We start from the raw sequence: 20992 nt of genomic DNA on the forward strand, positions 1-20992 counted from the left end.
AATGATCAAAGGCACCTTTTAATAGGTTGATTGATATTGTTCCTACTATTCACGAACTTTCTACAGACATCATATAATAATTTGTATTTGTACCTTCGTATTAATTTGTCACCAGTTCATTCGACTAATTTACGTCTAGTTAATGGACATTACTTAATGGTCATTAGGGGAGCCATTAATACGAATTAACCGAACTGTCATGTATCAGGAAATTCGAAATCGAATCAATGATAGTTGCACCCTTGTCTAGTTAAGCTGATGATACTTCTCTTTCTAAAGTATAGTTAGTTCTCATTTGCAATTTCAATAATGTTTTACCCTGTTGTGTGTGTGTGTGGTATTTGAATCTAAAATTACTATATAATGCGGGGGTAGACAAAGCCCCAAAAATGTACATGCCCGACCGGGCCTGTTGAGTTATTTCCGAAGATAAACATACATGTAAAACTTTAATTTGGGAGATTGTTTATTGTGTGGAACCCGTTTATAACGTTTTGTAAAAAATCGTACAAAGAATGTTTTACGTTGGAAAACGTTTTAATCGGGAAATCTCTATGAGTATCAGTAAGATTTGGGGTGCCATGAAAATTAGTCACAGTAAGCGGGAAGAAGTATCAAATGAGAACGTTATAAGCGGGAGATACAATATGTAAGCGAGATAGTTGGCAATTTTTCCGACAACTGACTGAGTAATGTCTCGTATTCATGATCCCAATTTTTCCCATAAAATATGGCCACCATAATGAAATAAAAATTTCATGCGTGGTATTTGATTGCACATACAGGATGTCCCATATGTACGTAAATAGTTTAAAAATTCATAGAAGTTGAAGGAATAGATATATTTGAGTGCGGTTTGCAAAAAAAAAAGTTTCCTCTAAGAGGGGATCTTGTTTGTTTTTTTCGGTACATTCTCTATATTTTTCTCAATAGAGGACACTAAACGAAAGCAAATCACATAATGAGATGGGGAACCTTTCTTCAATCTATTCTGTGTCCGAAAGATTCGTAAAGCTTCATGCTAGCGATTAGTTTCTGCTATAAATAACCTCCCAATAGTGATTTATCCACCAATGTCAACACCACATTGTCAACCTTATGCGAGTGCCAGTAACAAGAAAATTCGAAAATGAGCTTTTAACCATATGCACCGCACTTTATGACTTTAATTTGCATATTTCCAGTGATTTTCTTTTATACAGTGCTCTCTATCGACAAAAATTTGAACTAAAATTTTTTAATGTACTAAAAAAAATTCTCCGTGAAAATAAGTTTTTTTACAAACGGCATTCAGATATACCAATTATTTTAATTAATTTTTATAAATTTTTAAACTGTTGACGAAATTATAGGACGTTCTGTACTTATATAAATAAAATTACCCTTTTTGGCTGTTTATCATGACAATTTTCCCCATGTTAAAAATTGGTGATATTGAATATTAACGCCATTGAGCTGAACCACAGCAAGCGCCAATTTATTTGGTTCACAAGAAAAACGAACTCATCTATATCGGTGGAGCGGCCGTGGAACCAGTAAGAAAAATAAAATACCTGCCCGTATTCTGGACCGGAAAACGATTTTTGGTCCGCAGATTGGCTATGTCAGGAACAAGGTCACCCAATTCCTATAGGCATGCTCTCCAAAATGACATTTCCTCAACCTCGTCTCTCCTCAAAGAATGAAGTCGTACTATTATAAATCTACACTTCGACCAATTATGACATATGCAGTCCCGGACTGGGCCCAAGTCAAAGCAACATGCAAAAACTGTAATCTCAGCAACACAAGATCCTAAGGTTTCTTGTGAGGGCACCTAAATTTATACGGAGAGCTGACATCAGGAAAGACCTGGGTACACCTCTTATACTGGACTTCATCAAGGAGCTATCTAACAACCCACTATGACAAACTACAGAACTCCGAATATGGCCATCTCATTGAGATAGTGGATTACGACCCATTACACACAGAGAACAATATACCATAGGCCATAAAGGGAATTGCACTCTGACTGGACACTCTACTGATAAAGAAAATTTTGTTTTCTTTATCAGTAGAAGTCATCCACGTTTCCAATGACTTTAGATGAAATGGACGACTTCAGTGACGGCATGAGCCTAGCACGGAGGCTTTCTGCTATAGAAGTTATTGTCTGGGTTCGAATCACGGTTCGGTCATGGATGTCTACTAACACTAACAAATTCCCTGGACAGGTCTCAAAGATCTCTTGGGAATAAGTGATGTGATCACGTTATTAAATTAATTAAATCCTATAGTGTATATTGGGGCTGCTGATTCCGAATCTGTTTAATCTTTGTCAGATTGGCTCTAGTTTTTGGGATTAAGTGGAAATTAAATTTCAATAGTAATACCATGAGCAGCATACAAATCACATTGAAACTCTGCGTTAAAAATAAATACAGTAACTCATTGGTAAAGACATTTCAGTGATTTTAGAGTCGATTCAGTGATTTTAGGGGGCACCGATTTCGAATCTAGCATTGGTTTTGCGGAATTGGCTCTAGCTTTTGAGATAATGCATATTCTCAAAAATGTGATTGTATGCTTCTTATGTATTACCATTGGATTATAATTTTCACTTTATCTCAAAAACTAGAGCCAATCTGGCAATGTCATATTCGGAATCAGAAGCTCCAGTGTACTCTAAAACCAATAAAATTTCTCTAAAAGCATGATTTTTTTTCTTTTTGTTGAGCAGTAGTATCATCAATGTATGTTATTATCAGTTCCTGTAGATGTGGCTGGCAATTTCCGAGCTAAAGATGTACTTCCAGTCACATTTTCTAAATTTTTCGCCATCTTAGAAATGGCGTGAGATGACTTAAATTATCTCATCCCTATTCTGTTGTACCATCCACGGCTTCAGTGCACAACTGCATTTAATTGGCAGAGCAATGACGAAGAGGATATGAGCTGGTAAAGTCTCATCTATAGCAGTGTTTCTTAACCTTTTTTTCCCCGTGGCCCCCTTTGAACCATATTTTCTTTCTCGTGGCTCCCCTGTGCTACCCAGAGTTTTCGACCCTCATCTAGGAGCAAGATCCTTTGTACGTATTGAATTGATTTTTCAGCTAACTTATACTTAGCGAAAATTTTGCAAATAAGATTGGCCTCCAGACCACTGGCTTAGAATTTATTGAGCTCCCCGCTAGTCCGAGTTCTGTTCAGGGCTGTCTCAACATCATGGGCGCCCTAGGCAAAATGATGCTATGGTAGTCCCATACATAGCTGGAAATAAACAGCCTACATATTTCCTACTTATTTTCAAAATTTATTGCGCTATACAAAATATTATAAGGTGGGGTCACTTATGGACATGAGACCCCCCCCCCCCCCGGCATGACCCCTCACAAGAGTGGGACTGACAGAGCTGCAGCCCGGGGCCTGATATGGTTTTCATCACATTTTGTTTTTCACACTATAAATTTAATATAGAGGGGTCTGTGAAAAATGTAGCCGGGGCCTGCGGAAAACCCCATCCTAGGAAACCTGCTGCAATGTAGGCGGTGAGGCCCGCGTGGGTCCATGCCCTACTTCGGCCGTCTTAGGGCATGGTCTTATGGATGGTTTTGTTTGATTCTGTAAGTGTATAGTCATTAATATAAAAGCTTTATATTTCTTCACACGTTAATTTTTCTTCCCAGTTCTCTGTAGCCCTCCAAACCACCTGTCATGGCCCCTTTCTCCATTTTCTTCCGTGGCCCCCTTGAAGTATCCCAGTACCACTAGGGGTCCATATGGCCCCCGGTTGAGAACCACTGATCTACAGCACCCCGATGTACGTGAGAAGGTTCAAAGTTGCCTGTCTGTGTGTGTTCTCTATACAAATCTACAATTTTAGACCGATCGTCAACAAATTTTGCATATACATACTAAATAGGAACGGATTGAACGATAGGTTACTAAAAGGTTACTACTATAGTTTTGTGCACTATGTACGAAAAGAGAGAGAAAGAAATTGTAAAATGATGAACGGATGTAAATAATTATGATGATTGTGCATATAAGTATAAATAGATGCATGTTAATGTTTGGTGTTACATGTAATGTACTAACTGATATTCATAATACGTAATTTAATTATATAACCGTGATTATGACTCTCAAAATGAGAAATCTAACATTTTAACACACCGTAATCGTAACTATATAAATAGAAATACAATATAACATGTCTAATCTTTATATAAGATATATCTGAAACATTTGGGATTATAACCCCCTTTAGACCTGCTGGAAGGACTTATTAAGTCCCTTGGGGTCACAAAGTGTTTGTATTCATGTGTTTTTGTGTTTGTACCTACGTGTATGTTTGTATTTGTGTATATGTCTGTGTTTTTGTGATTTGTTTATTAAAAAAAAAAAAGGTTAAAAGTACGTCAGAGTTGGGTGAAGGCATTAAACAGGCTAAAAACTGTAGGGCAACAATGGTTTCTCGGCCTCAACAATGCCTTTTAAAACGTTTACTTCACTTAACATGATTTCTAACAATGTGTTTCAGATATGTATACGCCATAATGATTTGTTACTTCTTTAATTCTGCTAATATATAGGGAAAACCCGGGTACTATAGGTAGTATTCTAAAAAAAAAGGTCTTGGATATGTATAACTTAAACCTCGGTTGTAAAGACAAAATAATTCAATGCCGTTATAACCGAGTGCAATTGTATGAGTAGTTTTTTCATAGGCAAATCTCAAACTTTATTCATTACGAGGCAATCATTTCTAAGAATGAAACATGTCAAGAAAAAAAATAAGATGGATATGATGTACCGCAGCCGTTAAACGATCTTTCCATGTTACCATGTTTCACAAGAAATGAAATAACAAACAAGATAAAGAAATAACATAAAAAGAGAAGACTAATATTTATGTTATCTTTCTTTTTCTTGGTCGTATATTCGATCGATCCGCTTACTGGAAATTGTTTGCGGCGGTGGGTAATGGTTAGTTTCCGACGAACCCGGGAAATTCTTGTTCCACAAAACCCTAGCTATCTGGTAATAAGCGACGGCCATCAGACTGAAAGGAGCCACGAAGAGCACCAGTAGCAAGAACAGCTGATATATCCGAGTGCTCTGATCGGCCCACGTGTATGTGCAGTCCGTCAGGTACAGGGTGTCCACGGCCAGTGGTTGCTGCCGCGTGTCCAGCACGACGAGTTCCGGGACGACGATGAACATCGAGACCATCCATATTATCATGATCGAGCTTCTCGCTCTCTTTGCCGTGCTCTTGAAGCGGAGCGGGTGGCATATGGCGTACCATCGATCTATCGATATAAATGTCAGCGTCAAGACTGACACTGAAACTGACACACTCTGGAAATAAACGAACGAAAAGAAGAAAATTATAACCATTAAGCTTTTGAAAAATTACTTACTGTATATGTTAGTATACAGGGTGTCCTGTAAGTCTTAATGCTGCTTTTATTTCATCAACTGTTCTTCGTAGAGGTATCGTTTTCATGGTCAAAATGTGTTTAGAAATCACTCTGTACTAGTTTTTGAAGTAAAAATACACAGTGTGACGTGCCATAAAATTGTAATTTCACTTTTCTTCATTGTTTTTCTTAATTTTTCTCTTTTTTTGAGCTATAATATTTTGTTTATGAGTAACGTACCCCGGTAAAGCGAATATGATTTGCCATACGGGGGTTTTTCAGGAGAGAGCATTTATTTTCTCAAAGAAGAAAAAATTGCATCCTACACCGGGGAGCAATTCTCGTGAACAGCAATTTGGGGCCCCTGGAGGCGTACAATAAGTATTTTATATTGAAGAGAAAGATAATAGCATGCGTTATTCCATCAGCATATTATTGCAAATGAATTACAATATTTTGTCAAATGAAATTGTATATACACATTTAATTGTGTTGAATAAAGTTTGCTCCAACACGGTCCCACCCCTTAACAGGGGCAACGGCTAAAATTGGGTGAAGCCGCGTTCGGGGTTTGAAAGAAAGTGCTTCATGAAATAAAAAAATGTAATCTAAATTTTTATATGGTTCCCCTTGTCTTTTAAATTAAATTCGACCAAAGTTGTCGCCTTGTCTGTCCTGAGGCTAAATGAACTTCCACGTTTCTAAGTGCAATATTCACTGAAATATTTGAATTGAAAAATCGGAGAAAAGTTGGGAAAGAGAAGAGCATAAATGAGGGATTGATACAGACACATGCTGTTCTTTCTCAACTTTTCTCCGATTTTTTTAAATTCAAATATCTTGGCGAATATTGCAGTTGAAACCATGGGTTTTTGCTTCTTGGGCTCAGGAGAGACAGAAGCTTTCTTATTGGAAGTTAAAGGACGGTAGGGGGAGGGGGACAGTATAAAAATTTAGGTTTTTTTTTTTATTTTATCACACACTGTATTGGAACCGAGACAGAGTGATTTCTGAACAGATTTTGAAAATTTGGAAATTGTAACCATACCTGCATTATGAATGGTTGAAGAGATAAAGGCCACATTAGGACTTACAGGACACCCTGTATAGACGATCATATCTAAAGTCTAGCATCTTTCGTGAAGTAGCCGCAGCCTTCACCATTTCCCAGATATCAGACACTGGTAACTTCGCGAAGACACCAGACTTCGGACATGGACCGCAACAAACAAAAACACATCAATAACACTATAACTATTTAAAACAAGTGTGCTTAACCTTTACCAGAGTGCGGACCACAATTCATCGCCTTGAAAACGTGTCACAGGACTTCAAAGTGATCCGGAACAACTTCGCAGGTCATTTACGTGATCTGGAACTGTATCGCCTGCCACACTAAGTGATGTGAAACTATACCACGAGTCACTTAAGTCATCTGACACATATAATGTATCTTTTACTATACAACCAATAAGGGCGAAAGAGAACACGTAAGGTGAGGGACGAAAACAGACTCTTAAAAACACTCTATTGTCTACCTTATCTATTACCTCGTTTCTTTTTTGATATTTCTTCCCCTTTCCCCCTTCTTTCCTGTCTGACACATGGTTAGGTTAGGACAAGGCTACAAGATTTATCGGCGGTTCGTCAAATAGGGAATGCCGGAAATTTTTTGCCAAAAGCTTATACGTGAAGTGGTTAAAGGCAGAAGAATTTAAAAGTACTTGAAGACTGGACTGTCATTCAAAACACTGCGTCCGCGCAACTTGTGGTCGTCATCATCTGGTGAATGGTCGGGCGAGACCGAACGTTTCCATACTTGTATGAAAGACAACAGAATGATAACAGTACAGCAAATTGCAGCAGAGCTTAATCAAGAATCGCCTCAAAGGATCTCTGAATGCACTATTCACTGTACAATGCATGTATCGGATGTGGGAGCCGATCGCCAGTTCGAACACCGTTGCTGTCTGCAGCTTTCTAGAAAAAAACGTCTCGAATTATTTCCAAGTTATTTGGCCCGATGAACCACGTTTTCAGTTACACCATTCATGCTTCCCAACTTCAAGTCGCGAATGCGGAGCCGATCTGTCCGTCTTGCCACACAGAGCAACAGGCCTACAACGATACAAATCTTCAATCATTCCATTTCACTCATAGTTTGAAGAATAGATGTCAGATGGCAGCACTATAACAAGCATTACACACAAACAAACTACGTGTAGGTCCACAACACGGACACGAACATTCCAACATATACTGATTCGTTAGAAATTCCGTAGAGGAATGTGGACGAGGTGTATACGTGGTTTAGTAGTAGTAGTTACACCATGCAGCTGGGCGAACGAGTATTTAGCGGAAATAACAAGGAAGCATTGATGCTAAGTGCATTGCTACAACCCTTCAAACTGGTGGAGGCAATTGGATGGTCTGGGGAATATTTTCCCAGAATGCTTTAGGCCCTTTAATTCGTGTTGGGTTGAATAAGACATCATATCTAAGCATCGTTGCTCACCAAGTATATCCTAGTTGTACGAAGCTTTTTAACAGCTTTCTAATGCGAAGATGAATTTATGAAAGAGGGGAAAATTCAACTATCCTTGCGGGATATCGAACCCACATCCTCTCACTGGCTGAATGAACGCACTAGGCATCTAGACTACAAATGCAACGAATATCTCAATCTCTCCTTAAAAATCGTGTGCACTAAACGGTACTGTACATGGACGGCCGAAACTCACAATTGCTGACACTGCCACGGCGACTCATGCGAGGATTATGTCACTCTTCGCTTATCTATACGGAGATTTTTCAACATCTAGATGATGCGAAAATTAATTTAGGAAGGAGAAAAAATTCAACTGCCCCTGTGTGGGGAATCGAATTCGCATCCTCTCACTTGCCAAATGAACGTCCTACGCCACTGGACTGTAAAGGCAACGAGTATCTCAAATAGGGCTCTCACCCGGCAAGTAAGAAGACGTGAGTTCTATTCCCAGCAAGGGCAGTTGAATTTTCACTCTTTCTCACATTCACCTTCGCATCAGCCAGCTGTTAGAAACCTTCGTATGGATAGTGGAGAGCGACATCATTCTTCGGATATCCCGTTGTGTCGATGGTTTATCCAAATGACGATGGTTACTTACAACAAGATAATGCGCCCTGTCACAGTGCTGGTATTGTATAGGATTGGTTTTGAGAGAAATGAAGGAGTGTATACTCAGCCCCTCTCCCCCCCCCCACACACACACACACAATCTCCAGGTGTAAGATGAGGTTGAAAGAGCCATCAGACATCCAGATCATCCAATCTCACACTATTGGAAAGTCTTCATCATGCATGGTCTCAGATTTCCCAAACGACCTATCAGCATCTCGTATAGCCCATGCCAAAAAGAATCAACGCTGTATCAAAGACATATAAGGTGGGCCAACGAAATATTGACGAAATAATAATATAAATTTCATTACGACGTGGCAACTCTGTGTATGAGGCAAATAAGAAGGGGGTACCATGAATTTTCGTAATTTCATTTTTTCAAATTTGATCAACTTTGGAGGTGTAATCACAGGTGACCAAGTTGTGACATTTTTGTCTCAATACACTTGTCTTCAATGTTGGGCCATTGAAAGATCCATATCTAGTAGCATTTTTTCCTCCACCCCCCTCACCTGACCAGAACCTGTTTCCCGTTCTGCCCCCCCCCCCAAGAGGTTAAGCAAATCGATAGACCAATCTTTCTTCCAAATTTTTCTTCTATATGAATCTTGATTCAATTTGTTGTTGAACAAATACCTTTTTTTGACAGGGTTCATGTCTTACAATTCATTGACTTCTGCGGTTCCCAACTTCGAGGCGCGAATGTGAGCCTATCTCCCCATTAAAAATTCTCGCAGCAGAGAGCAACAGGCCTCTACACGGTATAATTATTCATTCATTACATTTCAATCACTACGAGTTGAGGAAAAAACGCATAGTTTAAAAAACTGACTGCAGATGGCAGCACTACACATAACAAGCATTACATAGAAACAAATTTCACGGGAGGTTCACTATACGTACACACACATTCCAACATGCACCAATTCGTTAGGAGTTCCGCGGAGGAATATGGACAAGGTGCATGTCAGATTTAGTAGTGTATTAGTAATTCGTTCACTAGGAAATTCTTAACACTATTTGCGTGGAATATTATATAATTACATATCGCTTCTGTCTGTACAGCTACCGTTTAAAAATCGTGTATTCTCTGTACTTGAGATCATCATTAGCCAATCAGAATCGAGATGTATGCGTAATATGAGAGGAGGCGATTTCTTGAAGAAAAATCCAGCTGATACGTTTGGCAACTTATCGCCAAACGCCAGGGTCTATTGAGCATCACTGAAATAGATCCTTGGTCTTAAGCAGTGCATACCCAGCATCTGAACTAGAGAGGAGCAACTCACCGATATTAAAATGATACGTCTGTGCTGTGTGCCAATTACTGCACTTTAATTTCTTTTCTGGGGGGGGGGGGGGCTGTAACTGCCATTTTTCAGCCATTTCGCTTGGTAATTTTCCTGTTGTGGCCATTGTATATGTGTTTATTACCCACAATTTCACAGTGCGTGTGTGGACGAAAGCGAAAAACCATTGGCTCGGTTTTGATAAAGTATACATTTTTTGCTCGTAACGTGAATCATTAACCGAGTCAAAATTCTTGCGCTCGTTATGCGAATTACTCGTTAACTGAACCGCTCGTTTTCAGAAGTTCCACCGTATATCCTTTATTAAATGTCGCCAGGAAATATGGTTGCCGCCAAATTTACGGTAGCCTCGCGGTCTACTGAAAAAACGTTTCTATGATGTCACAGTTGCTAGACTCTGATTGGCTGATAATGTGCAGAAGTATAAAAGATCTCACACAATGTGTGTGTGTGTGTGTCCAAGCGTTGGTGTCTGGGAAGAAAATAATTTTGTATTCTATTATTATTTTTGTTATAAATGTTCTCGAGAAGAAAAAGAAAACGAATATAAAAAAAAGAAATTTAAAAAAATTGAATTAGAAAAAAATAAAGGAGATACATTTGAAAAAATATATATTTATATTGTGTGCATTTCTACTTTTATTAGTTTTGTATAAGTCATCCTATTATATCCCACTTTTACAAGGAGATGACGTCACTCTCCGCTACCATACGAAGGTTTTTAACAACTGGCTGTTGCGAGGATATATTTTGGAAAGAGAGAAATTCAACTATTCAACTGCGCCTGCGGGGAATCGAACCCACGTCCTGTCACTTTCCGGGTGAACGCCCTAGACCACTAGACTACAGAGGCACCGGACTTCTCAATGCCTCTGTATCTTCATATCCCACTTTGTCTACTCAGCCACTAGTATATTGTACTCATTCTTTTGTATCCGTATGTGTTATCTCTATAAATTACATGTGTTATATGGTTTTTGCCTACCAACGATTTTTATAAATATTGAATATATATATATTTTAATTTTTCCCCCTTATTGTGTGCTTTTAGAGCGCATACTACATTTGTACTTTGGACATGACGTGGACGACTGACTGGATTCTCGTTTACACAAACTCACACTCATATTTTACACATACATGTACAAACTTGTCTCTTTCTCCTTCACAACGCCTCAGAAAGGATATTTGTAAGTTGTCAGACATCCTCATTGGGCTGAGAAACCACGAAATAAATTAAATTCTGTTCTGTTTAATACATGCAGCGAAGGGAAATTCTCCTAAATCATTGAAGCTGCGTGGATCTCAGATGAACGATATCTGTATTTTAACTCAATTGTATTAGATGGTTGATCCTGGAAAGTGTCAATTATGTATTTGTCAGTACTGCAGTTGACAAATATCATGAAATTGAAATATCTCTGAGTGTTTTTAATTTGGAAATTAGAATTATTTTTTTTTTGTATTTGGACTCATTAAATTCAGAACTACAGTACAAGTTTACACATATACATTAACGATATGGGGAAACCAATTAAAAAAATGAAATTTATACCTATTTCAATACGTAAACAAATGAATTTATAGGCTATTCAAATGCTTTGCAAATTAAAATTTAAGGGTTCAAATTAAACGTTCGATATAAGGACTTGACATATCATGGTAGCTTCAATTCATTAGATGTGTGTCGCACCTTATTATTAATTTCATTAATTAAAAGAAAATAGAAAAGTACGGGGGTGTCGAAATTTTCCGTGTTTATTTTGTAAGAATCCCACGCATTCTCTTTGTAATATCATGGAAACCAGAGAATACTGACATCAAAAATGTTTCACCGGAGGGCACATGAGTAATATGCCTTCTATGAAAAGAGATAAAGTTCGACCAACCGGAAAACTCAGGATTTGATATTTTTGCATGAGATGATTGACTAAAGAGAAAAGGATTCAAAACGCGCGTGTGTGTGAGTGTTGTTACACACGTATTCAATGAGAATCGATCGCCAAGTTGTGAAATGTATCTCTCTCCCTCCCTAACATGTGTTTCAATCACAATTATCTCGCTCTGCCTGCTGCTTAAGAACGCATTCTTCAGCGCCTGAGAGAAACGCATTTCAATTAGTTCCAATAGAAATCACACGAAACAATAGGACAGAAGATTGAGAGGAAAAGCGACATTCTCATAAAATGTCGTCACGTGTGTGTCAAGACTCAAATAAATTTTCCTAAAAGAAATAGATTTCTCATTTGCGAAATGCCATTCAACATGGATCCAAAAAAATGAATCCATCAAAAATTTTAAAAAACATTCACTTCAAAAAATATATGCAATAAATTTTGCAATGAAAACTATCGAACGATTGTTTCTTTGGAACTTTAAGCAAGCTGAGATGCTATTTCTCTTTTTTTCAAGTAAAAATTGGTAGTGCATACCGTGTTCAACAAAACACACACATATACCTCGTTACACAGCCCTGTACGGAATTTCTAACGAACTGGTGCATGCCGGAATGTGTGTGTGTACGTGTTGTGAACCTAACGTACAGATTGTTTCGATGTATTGCTTGCAAATATGAGTATTCCTGCCATCTGGCATCAATTCTTCTAACTATGACCTTTACGGAATTTCTAACGAGCTGGCACATGCCGGAATGAGCGTGTACGTATTGGGTACCTAACGTACAGATTGCTTCTGTGTATTTCTTGTTATTTGTAGTGCTGCCATGTGCTATCAATTCTTCTAGCTACGACCCCCCACTGAATTTCTAATGAGCTGGTACATGCTGGAATGTGGATGTAAGCATTGTGAACCCAACATGCAGATTGTTTCTGTGTTTTACTTGTTATGTGTAGCGCTGACATCTACCATAAATTTTTCTAGCTACGAGTGAAGTGTAATGATTGTGACTCACAGTTAGAAGAATTGATGTCAGATGGCAGCACTACACATAACCAGCAATACATAGGAACAATCTGTACGATAGGTTCACAACGTGTACATGCACATGTATCAGCTCATTAGAAATTTCGTAGAGTGATGTGTACGATAAGTATTTACGGCTAAGTAGTAGGTAGATTCGTGATTCACGCATCAAAATACTCTTTCAAAATTCAGGTGATTTTTTTAAATAGAGTAATTTCTCTGTTTTTCACAAAAAACTCCTCATTTACTCCTTAAAATTTTGGATAGGAGTTAAATTACTCCTGCAAAATTATTTCTTCGGATAACACTAATTTACCGCACACCAACTTCGGTCGTATATTGTCATACGGCAATTTCCAACCAATGGATTTTTGCGGGAAATGAAGGAGCCATCTATCGGTGGTCTCGCCCTGTGACCGGAAAGTATAGATCTTATTCCTAATGTTCTTGCGCGCATTCGAACTCGAAGACCTTGATGGTAATCTTCATAGTGGAAGAGACGAGCATCTTGCCACAGCGCCGTTCGTTCACATATCGGATAACAATGAGGTTGCACATATACACATGAGGTGTTCAGTCGTCAAAAATGTTTCGAGGCCCAGAAGAGAGCATCTTCAACGCATGGGCCGGCGTACTTTCCGCCATGGCAAGCCACCGCGAAGGTTTACGTGGTCACAGAATTCATAGAAATGGAGGAAAAAACCCTCTAATGAAACAATAATTCCAAAATTGGTGATTAAAATTATTTTTAGAAAACATTTCACAATTGATCAGAGAAATAATTTCGAAATTAATAAGAAATAATTTAAGAACTAAAGAAAAACGGTATTTACTGAGAAAATAATTTAAGAATTAATGAGAGAAAAAAACCTATTTAATGAGAAAACAGCTAAAGAACAAATGAAAATTGATATTTAATAAGAACATAATTTCAGATTCGATGGAAAATAATTTCAACCCTTCACGAACAAGCTTCTGGCAACAAATTCGGATGACCTCTATTTGAGGTATCGGTGATAAATCTGGTAACCTTTTTCTAACCTAAACTCAGATGGGGAAAGGGGGAAAATTAGCATAGAAAAGGAAGAAAAAATAAATAGAAAAGTGTAATATATAAGTAGAAAAGAAAGTGTACACAAACTGTATATTTCTCTTTTTACAAATACAAATACAAATACAAATACAAATACAACGCCACAACAGGCAAATTGCCCAACGAGGTGGCTGACTTAAGGATCCCCGAGCCATTTTTTGGAGGCCCTACCTACTACTACTACACCACACATGCGCCCCGCCCACTACCCCCCCCCCCCGGAACCCCCCAACGAATCGGTACATACGAGAATGTGCGTGTACGTGTAGTGAAACCTGACGTGAAGTTTTGTTGTTTCTCTGTAATGCTTGTTATGTGTAGTGCTGCCATCTGCCACTCGTTTTTCTAACTATGAGTGAAGTGTTATGATTGAATGATTTATCGTTGTAGGACTGTTGCTCTCTGTGGCGAGACTTTTTAACGGGGAGATCGGCTCGCATTTGCGCCTTGAAGTTGGGAACCACAGAAAACCAACTTCAGCCGACCACCACTGTGGGGTTCGAACCCGGATCCTCGCATCGCGAGTCCGTCACTATAACCATCCTATATGTTCTCTTTCTCATTTACGAGTATATAGTAGAAAAATATATTATATGTAGGGAAAGAAATCACTTATACAGAAGTATAGAAAGAAAGCGGAAGGAAAAAAAACAACTTCGGTTCATAGGATTACAATAAAGCTCCGCGATGATGAGGAGAGAGGAAAGAAAACATGGAGAACTGGATTGAATTTATTCCACTGGCGTTTGTATGATATATTTGGTCCGTGATCGTTAAAGGATTTGTGAAAAAGATAATGATGGTCTCTTTCTTCTTTAGTTCTGGATCACCCTGTATGAATGTCACAAACAATAGGATTGCTTATGAGTAAGCGTCGACGGCAATCTGAAATCCCCTTTTTGAAAATACAATCCACGTCGCTTAATGTGATCGCACCGTGATTCAGGGTTTCTGATAACAGTAACCAACTGAAGACTGTATGCAAAGAAATACCGATTGCAAGCACGGTGACCATACGTACCGTTTGGTTGAACGGGAAGTGCGTTGGCAAAAACGGACCAACCATTTTTTCCCCCACATAATTGGTAGCAAAATGTTCGAGATCTCTACCTTTTCTGATTCTATTCTAAAACACAACCTTTTTTTTCACCCTCTTGGCCAGTGATTCCCAAAGTATGGGTCGCGACCCCCTAGGGGGTGTCACCTAAATGAACTGGGGGTAATGCGAGAGATTATCAAAAATAAAAACGTCCGTATAAGAAATTTATCTTTATTTTTCGCAACGTCAGTAAAACTGTGTCAAAACTAAAAAATGCCTCAACTCAGCTGAACAGCCACTTACCATACAACGTGCCATACAATGTAATTTTATCAAATTCTTCATGTATAATGATCAATAAATCAAGGGTAATCAGAAAGAGAATCAACCGATTTTAAAATATCTATATATTTTTCAAAACCGAAAATACACCGAACGACGTGTGTGAATGTAAAAATGAAATGTCTTCATTTTAGATCATGAAGAATTATTTCTTTAAGCGGTTTTTAAAACTTTCCTGATCCGCATTATAACTACCACATTGAAATTAAAAGCGCGTTGAGAACCCGAGATATTTCGGACTGACCGAAATGAAGCAAATCAAGTTTGACGAGACATCTCGGTTATTGCCGCTGAAAGGTTAATAACGCCAGTGAGCAGTTTATGAGGCTCTTCTGATGTGAAGATGTGAAGTCATCAAAAATATTAGGAATGGCTTAAAAATATCGGGAAGAACGAGGGTGGGGCCTAAAAATATTGTGTGGGTGGTATATACAGAAAAACACGCTATAAAAGGATAAACTTCTGTAGTAATGATGGCGTATAATAAAGCAAGGGTGGATGTGCCACAAACATGAAAATGTTATGAATGTTCAAAATAATATAACAAACAAACTAAAATCAATCTTCCTTACAAAAAGGGAACAAGAAAGCATTTTTGCACTTGGCCTGCGATTGGTAATGGTTAACTTGAGTATAGTTATCAAATTATCCACTCTGCACTATTACGGTGCGCAAGATGGGCATTCCGTCCTAACTTGCGGCTACGGGAATGTTTGTCAACATGGAAGAAGAGACAGAGAGAACAACTTCTAGCATCCTACATAGTCTTGTAGCCTGATAACGATAACTTACAGGTAAAAACCTCAGCTTTAGAATGCGCAAAAAAGAAAGAAAAAAAAAACGTTCTGGAAAATATTTGATAGCATTATCCGAAGTCCCGATAACTGAAACGAAATTTTTATCGATTCGTTCCGTTCCTTGCATAAGTGTTAACAATTCCCAAATGATAATATTGTCCGTGCTCGTAATAAGCGGCGTCGGCTTGGAACCTCTCATATTTTTTTTTTTCATTGCAATATTTTTATTGAATAATCGAATCACACAATGACAAGGAGAAATAATTTTTTTTGGAAGTGATTTCGAATGATAGACATAAGTTGATATTTCGCACAGCTTTACTGCACGTTATTAAATCACTAAATGTTTTCCAAGACAATTACGAAACGATAGAAAAAAATTAATCTAACTATAAAGATCGTAATCGTTTCTGTAATGACACATTTTTTCATGCATGATTTTTTTGTTTTGAAATATTTTGGACCTACATAGTTTTAGACAGCCTTGGGAGGAAAATACAGGGGGTTGCAGTACCCACAGGATTAGATAAAGAATTCAGTATTCAAAAAACAGCTATAATTATCATGTTAAAGAGAAGTTCGTTCTCTATCCATTTTTTCATTCTGTAGGAGAGGAAGGAAAAACAAATTCGGGGAAATTTTTCTAGAATGTTCTAAGCTATGCAAATTTTTTTTTCCTGAATACTCGTAATGTTATTTCGATTCCCCGCGATACCAAAAAAAAAATGATGAAATTTCAATTTTTTTTCCCCCGTGGAAGTAGGATTATTAAATAACAATAATGTCGGGCTTAGAAAAAATATTAATATTGATAAGATATTGAATATTCAATTTTTTTCTTCCCATTCTGAATATTCATAAATCGACTTTGAATGATCGATTAATAGATTTCTAGTCTCATTTATCATGTGCATATATATGTAGTCGTGAAGCATACTTAATTCTTTACTTTATATCATATATAAACTACAAAATAATTATATTTATTTATTCATGGGTATTGAAATTTGTTTTATAAGTTTTCGACAGCGTTTTTGTCTACTATATAAATTAGGTGATTGATTTTTTTGAAGGAAAACAACGAAAAATGGTTCTAATCTCGCTTTAAAATATCAATTTCCAATATAATCGATCACTTTCCATTCTTAACTTTCATTACATATTTTATTGAAAAAAAATATTTTATGATGTTTTTTCCTCTAATGTATGAGAGGATATCGGATTTAATTTTTATACTGTATATAATTAGAATATCTCAATCTTTAAATTCAAAAACTTATCATAATTTCTGTCTGTAAATTATTTTAATTATAAATTATGTAAAATTTGTGGTACAGTGAAACCTTGATAAAACGAACGCCCTTGAGAGCGAAAATTATGTCCACTGACGAAAAAGAGGATTGTGCGTTAATCAGTAGGAGAATTGACGTGGGGAGCGGTAGCCCAGGTCGATAAGATACTCGCCTAAAGGGGCGTATACACTTGCGCGCGGATCATGCAATGAAAGCATTCGCAATTGGTTGTTCAGTAATTTGTACGGTGTTGCGAACGATTCTTGAGCTATTTTCACCGGACCCAACCGGAATCGGTTTTTTTTTCAACGAACACAAAGGAAAGAAAGGAACACAAAGGAAGTTTCTGTACCCACGAGCAGATTAGAACCGCTGCAGGGAGTCGTGAGTTGCAAGATCTGCGCGCTAGTGTATACGCGCCTTTAAGTACCAAAGGATGTTTAGAGATGTCGCGAGTTCGATACCCGGTTCGTACTTGTCAGAAAACTTTCCTGACACAGGGGCACAACAGAAACGGTGACATGACCGCATGAGAAATTGCAACCCCCCCCCCCATCAAGGGGTTAGCGCACCAACTTCTCGATGGGTACTGCCGTTCAGAATCGGCAATAAATTGTAGGTCCCAGTCTAAGAAATTAGCCCTCGTGTGTAGAAAATGGCCATGGTGCGACAAAAGTGATCAAGTGAAAATTGACGTAGAAACGTTGGCAATTTTTTTTTTTAAAGTCGACACCTCCGCTTGAAGCGGAGCGTCAAGAATACTTTTTATAATTGAAAGTATGTCTCTATCACCGTCATAACTACTAAACCATACATGTACCTCATCCATATTCCTCTGCGGAACCTCTAACGAATTGGTACATGTTGGAATGTGCGTGTACATGTAGTGAAACCTGATGCGAGGTTTGTTTCTGCGTAATGCACCGACATAAACGAATCATTCACAGATCACCTAGATGATTTACAAATTTACATATCATTTAAGTGGCCTGGGGTACTATCCTAGATCACTTAAGTGGAATGGAATACTATCCTAGATCACTTAAGTGGAATGGAATACTATTCTAGATCACTTAAGCGACCCGCGACTCATTTACGTATCAGTCATGTGGCCCGCGACAGGTTTCCAGACCGATGAAGTGGTCCGCATTCTTCATCTTCAAGTTTGAACACCCTTGCTGTATGGTATGGTGCGCAAGCGTTGTTAAGTATGGAATTGTACGTTTAAAGAGTTTACCTACCTGTAAGTATAGCACCAGTTTGCACGTGACCCGTCCAAAGAACCAAGTTTCTGTGACATCCCACAGCACGGTCGGCGGCAGGCATACAAATATGACCAAGAAGTCAGCAGTGGCTAAGTTGACGATGAAGTAGTTGGTGACGGTGCGCATGCTGTGGTTGCGGTACACAGAGAGGCAGACCAGCGCGTTACCGACGAGTCCGACTATGAACACCGTGACGTGCATGGATATCAGGACCCATTCCGAAGACGTCGGATATATGTAGTCTTCGATCATGGCCAAGTAGTCCTCGTCCGAAACGCAATATTCGTTCGAGCACGGCGCCATCGTTTCATTCGTAGCGTTCAAGTCCGACTCGTCCACGTAGTCGATGACCACCGAATGGTTCGTGGACGACAGCTCGTATTGATCTCCGACTAGTGACGAATTGTTGGCCATAATTACTTATTCAAACACACACAAAATATATAATAATTCGGTGTTTGATCTTTCTCTGACTCCACGGATTTTCAAGTCTAAAAAAATTTATTCCATTTCATCTATAAAAATGCCCCCTGCAGCAATTTTTTCTGTTCTATAAACTCTCACAACTTGCTTCAGTATTCAGAACGCGTACAGCTTACATGGGAAATTCGATTGTGACTTGATTCTTTGCTGAATAGAAATTCAACTCGTTATTCCCGTCAGATGCGGGTCATGTTTTTTACCCGTTCATATTCCTTAATGCCTGTAAAAACTGGGTATTAATGGAAGAAATGCTTCGAATCTATGATGATCCTGTGTTTTACTGAATCCAACATATCCATTGATTCGTATCTCCAAGATGTTCAGCTGTCGGAACATATTCCTCTTTCTACAGCAGTTCTTCTTTTTTCGAATCGGTCACCTACATGAAAGAAAGAAAGAAAAATACAGGGTGATTCACAGAGAGTTAACAGAACGGTGAATTTTCAAGCCTTAAACATGCATGTCACTACTTGATATGTATTTGAGGCTTGTGCCTGTATGGAATACGCTGGAGATCTCAAAAATCTTGGAAATGCGTAGAAGGTTTGCACACTCCTAAAAATGCGTAGAAGATTTGCATATCCCTCGAAATACGTAGGATTGCATATTCTTGGAAATGTGTAGAAGATTTGTATATACATAGAAATGCGTAGAAATTTGCATATCCCTAAAAATGCGTAGGACGTGTGCATACCCGAGGAATGTGTACCTGTATGAATGCATTGGATCTCCTGGAAATGCGTACAGGGTTTGCGTATCCTAAAAATGCGCAAAAAAATGCGTATTCCTAGAAATGTGTAAAAAATTATAATCACTAGAAATTCGTAGAATGTTTGCATATCCCTAAAACTGCGTAGGATGTTTGCATATCCCTAAAACTGCGTAGAATGTTTGCATATCCCTAAAACTGCATAGAATGTTTGCATATCCCTAAAACTGCGTAGAATGTTTGCATATCCCTGAAACTGCGTAGGATGTTTGCATATCCCTAAAACTGCGTAGAAGATTTGCGAATACAAAAGGGGAAGGATATTAGCTGATACAAAGAAATACGTAGAAGTCTTGCTTATCCCTAGAAATGCCGTGGAGACTTTCATCCTCTCCTCAGCCTACATTGTGCCAAAATTACCCTGCATTAGCCGTCATGCCAGAGAACACCGAGGGAGAACAGCATGCTGGTAATACTCGTATTTTCCGGCATGTAAGTCACATATTCTAGAAAATTTTTAAGCACTTTTATAAAAAAAAAAAACCTATGGAATTGGCTGAATACATAGTGTGATTCTTATTAAACCTCGCATTTCCCGGTATGCCGGGAATGGACCAGACCATAACATTCAAAAGCTGTATCCCTCGAGTTTTGCTGCATGACGGCTAATGTTGGGAATACGGTATATTTTTTGCACTTTTTCATTAATTTTCTCGTCTTTTTTTTCCCACAATTTCTGATTATTTTTCGCGTACTCCAAATAGTCCATCACTGACCCCAGGTTGAGTGCCACTGAATTAGATTAAAATCCCAAAAACTGGAACAAGTTTCCCATTTAAAGCAATCTTTCAAGTTCCTTTATAGAAGGCGCTGTTTTTCCCACCAAACACTGCGTTTAACTATGTTTATTCGGTATAAAATACATTTCTACATTTTCTATTTTGATCCACTGACAAATATAAAGTTCGAGACATCAAAGGCTATTCAGCACGGACGAAACAAAAACATTTGAAGTCATTTTCATTGTAGTTCATTGATTTCGAGTACTAGACATCAACAAAGCACTTTTTTTAAAGGAAGACGCGTTCGCTCTTGTGTTGTAGCTGGATGTACTGGAAGAAGATCAATTGAATAAGCTGAGTGGGGAGAAACTCATTAGAAGTGACCCTCAA

General features: G+C 38.2%; 1 protein-coding gene across 2 annotated transcripts in view; it reads right to left on the reverse strand.

Moving 5' to 3' along the window:
* LOC149064754 (orexin receptor type 2-like) overlaps positions 1–20992 on the reverse strand; it is a 129565-nt gene that overhangs the window by 20995 nt on the left and 87578 nt on the right. For both annotated transcript variants that reach the window (XM_089255165.1, XM_089255166.1), the window contains 2 exons: positions 18605–19490; positions 4944–5346 (listed from right to left, as the gene is read on the reverse strand). In XM_089255165.1, the coding sequence (XP_089111291.1) occupies positions 4944–5346; positions 18605–19042 (841 nt within the window). In that variant the 5' untranslated portion in view covers positions 19043–19490. The remainder of the gene's footprint in view (positions 1–4943; positions 5347–18604; positions 19491–20992) is intronic.

Source organism: Pholcus phalangioides, unplaced genomic scaffold (assembly GCF_987345545.1).
Source record: "Pholcus phalangioides strain wild (caught in Gottingen) unplaced genomic scaffold, Ppha-v1.0 ptg000042l_1, whole genome shotgun sequence".
Lineage (NCBI taxonomy): Eukaryota > Metazoa > Arthropoda > Arachnida > Araneae > Pholcidae > Pholcus > Pholcus phalangioides.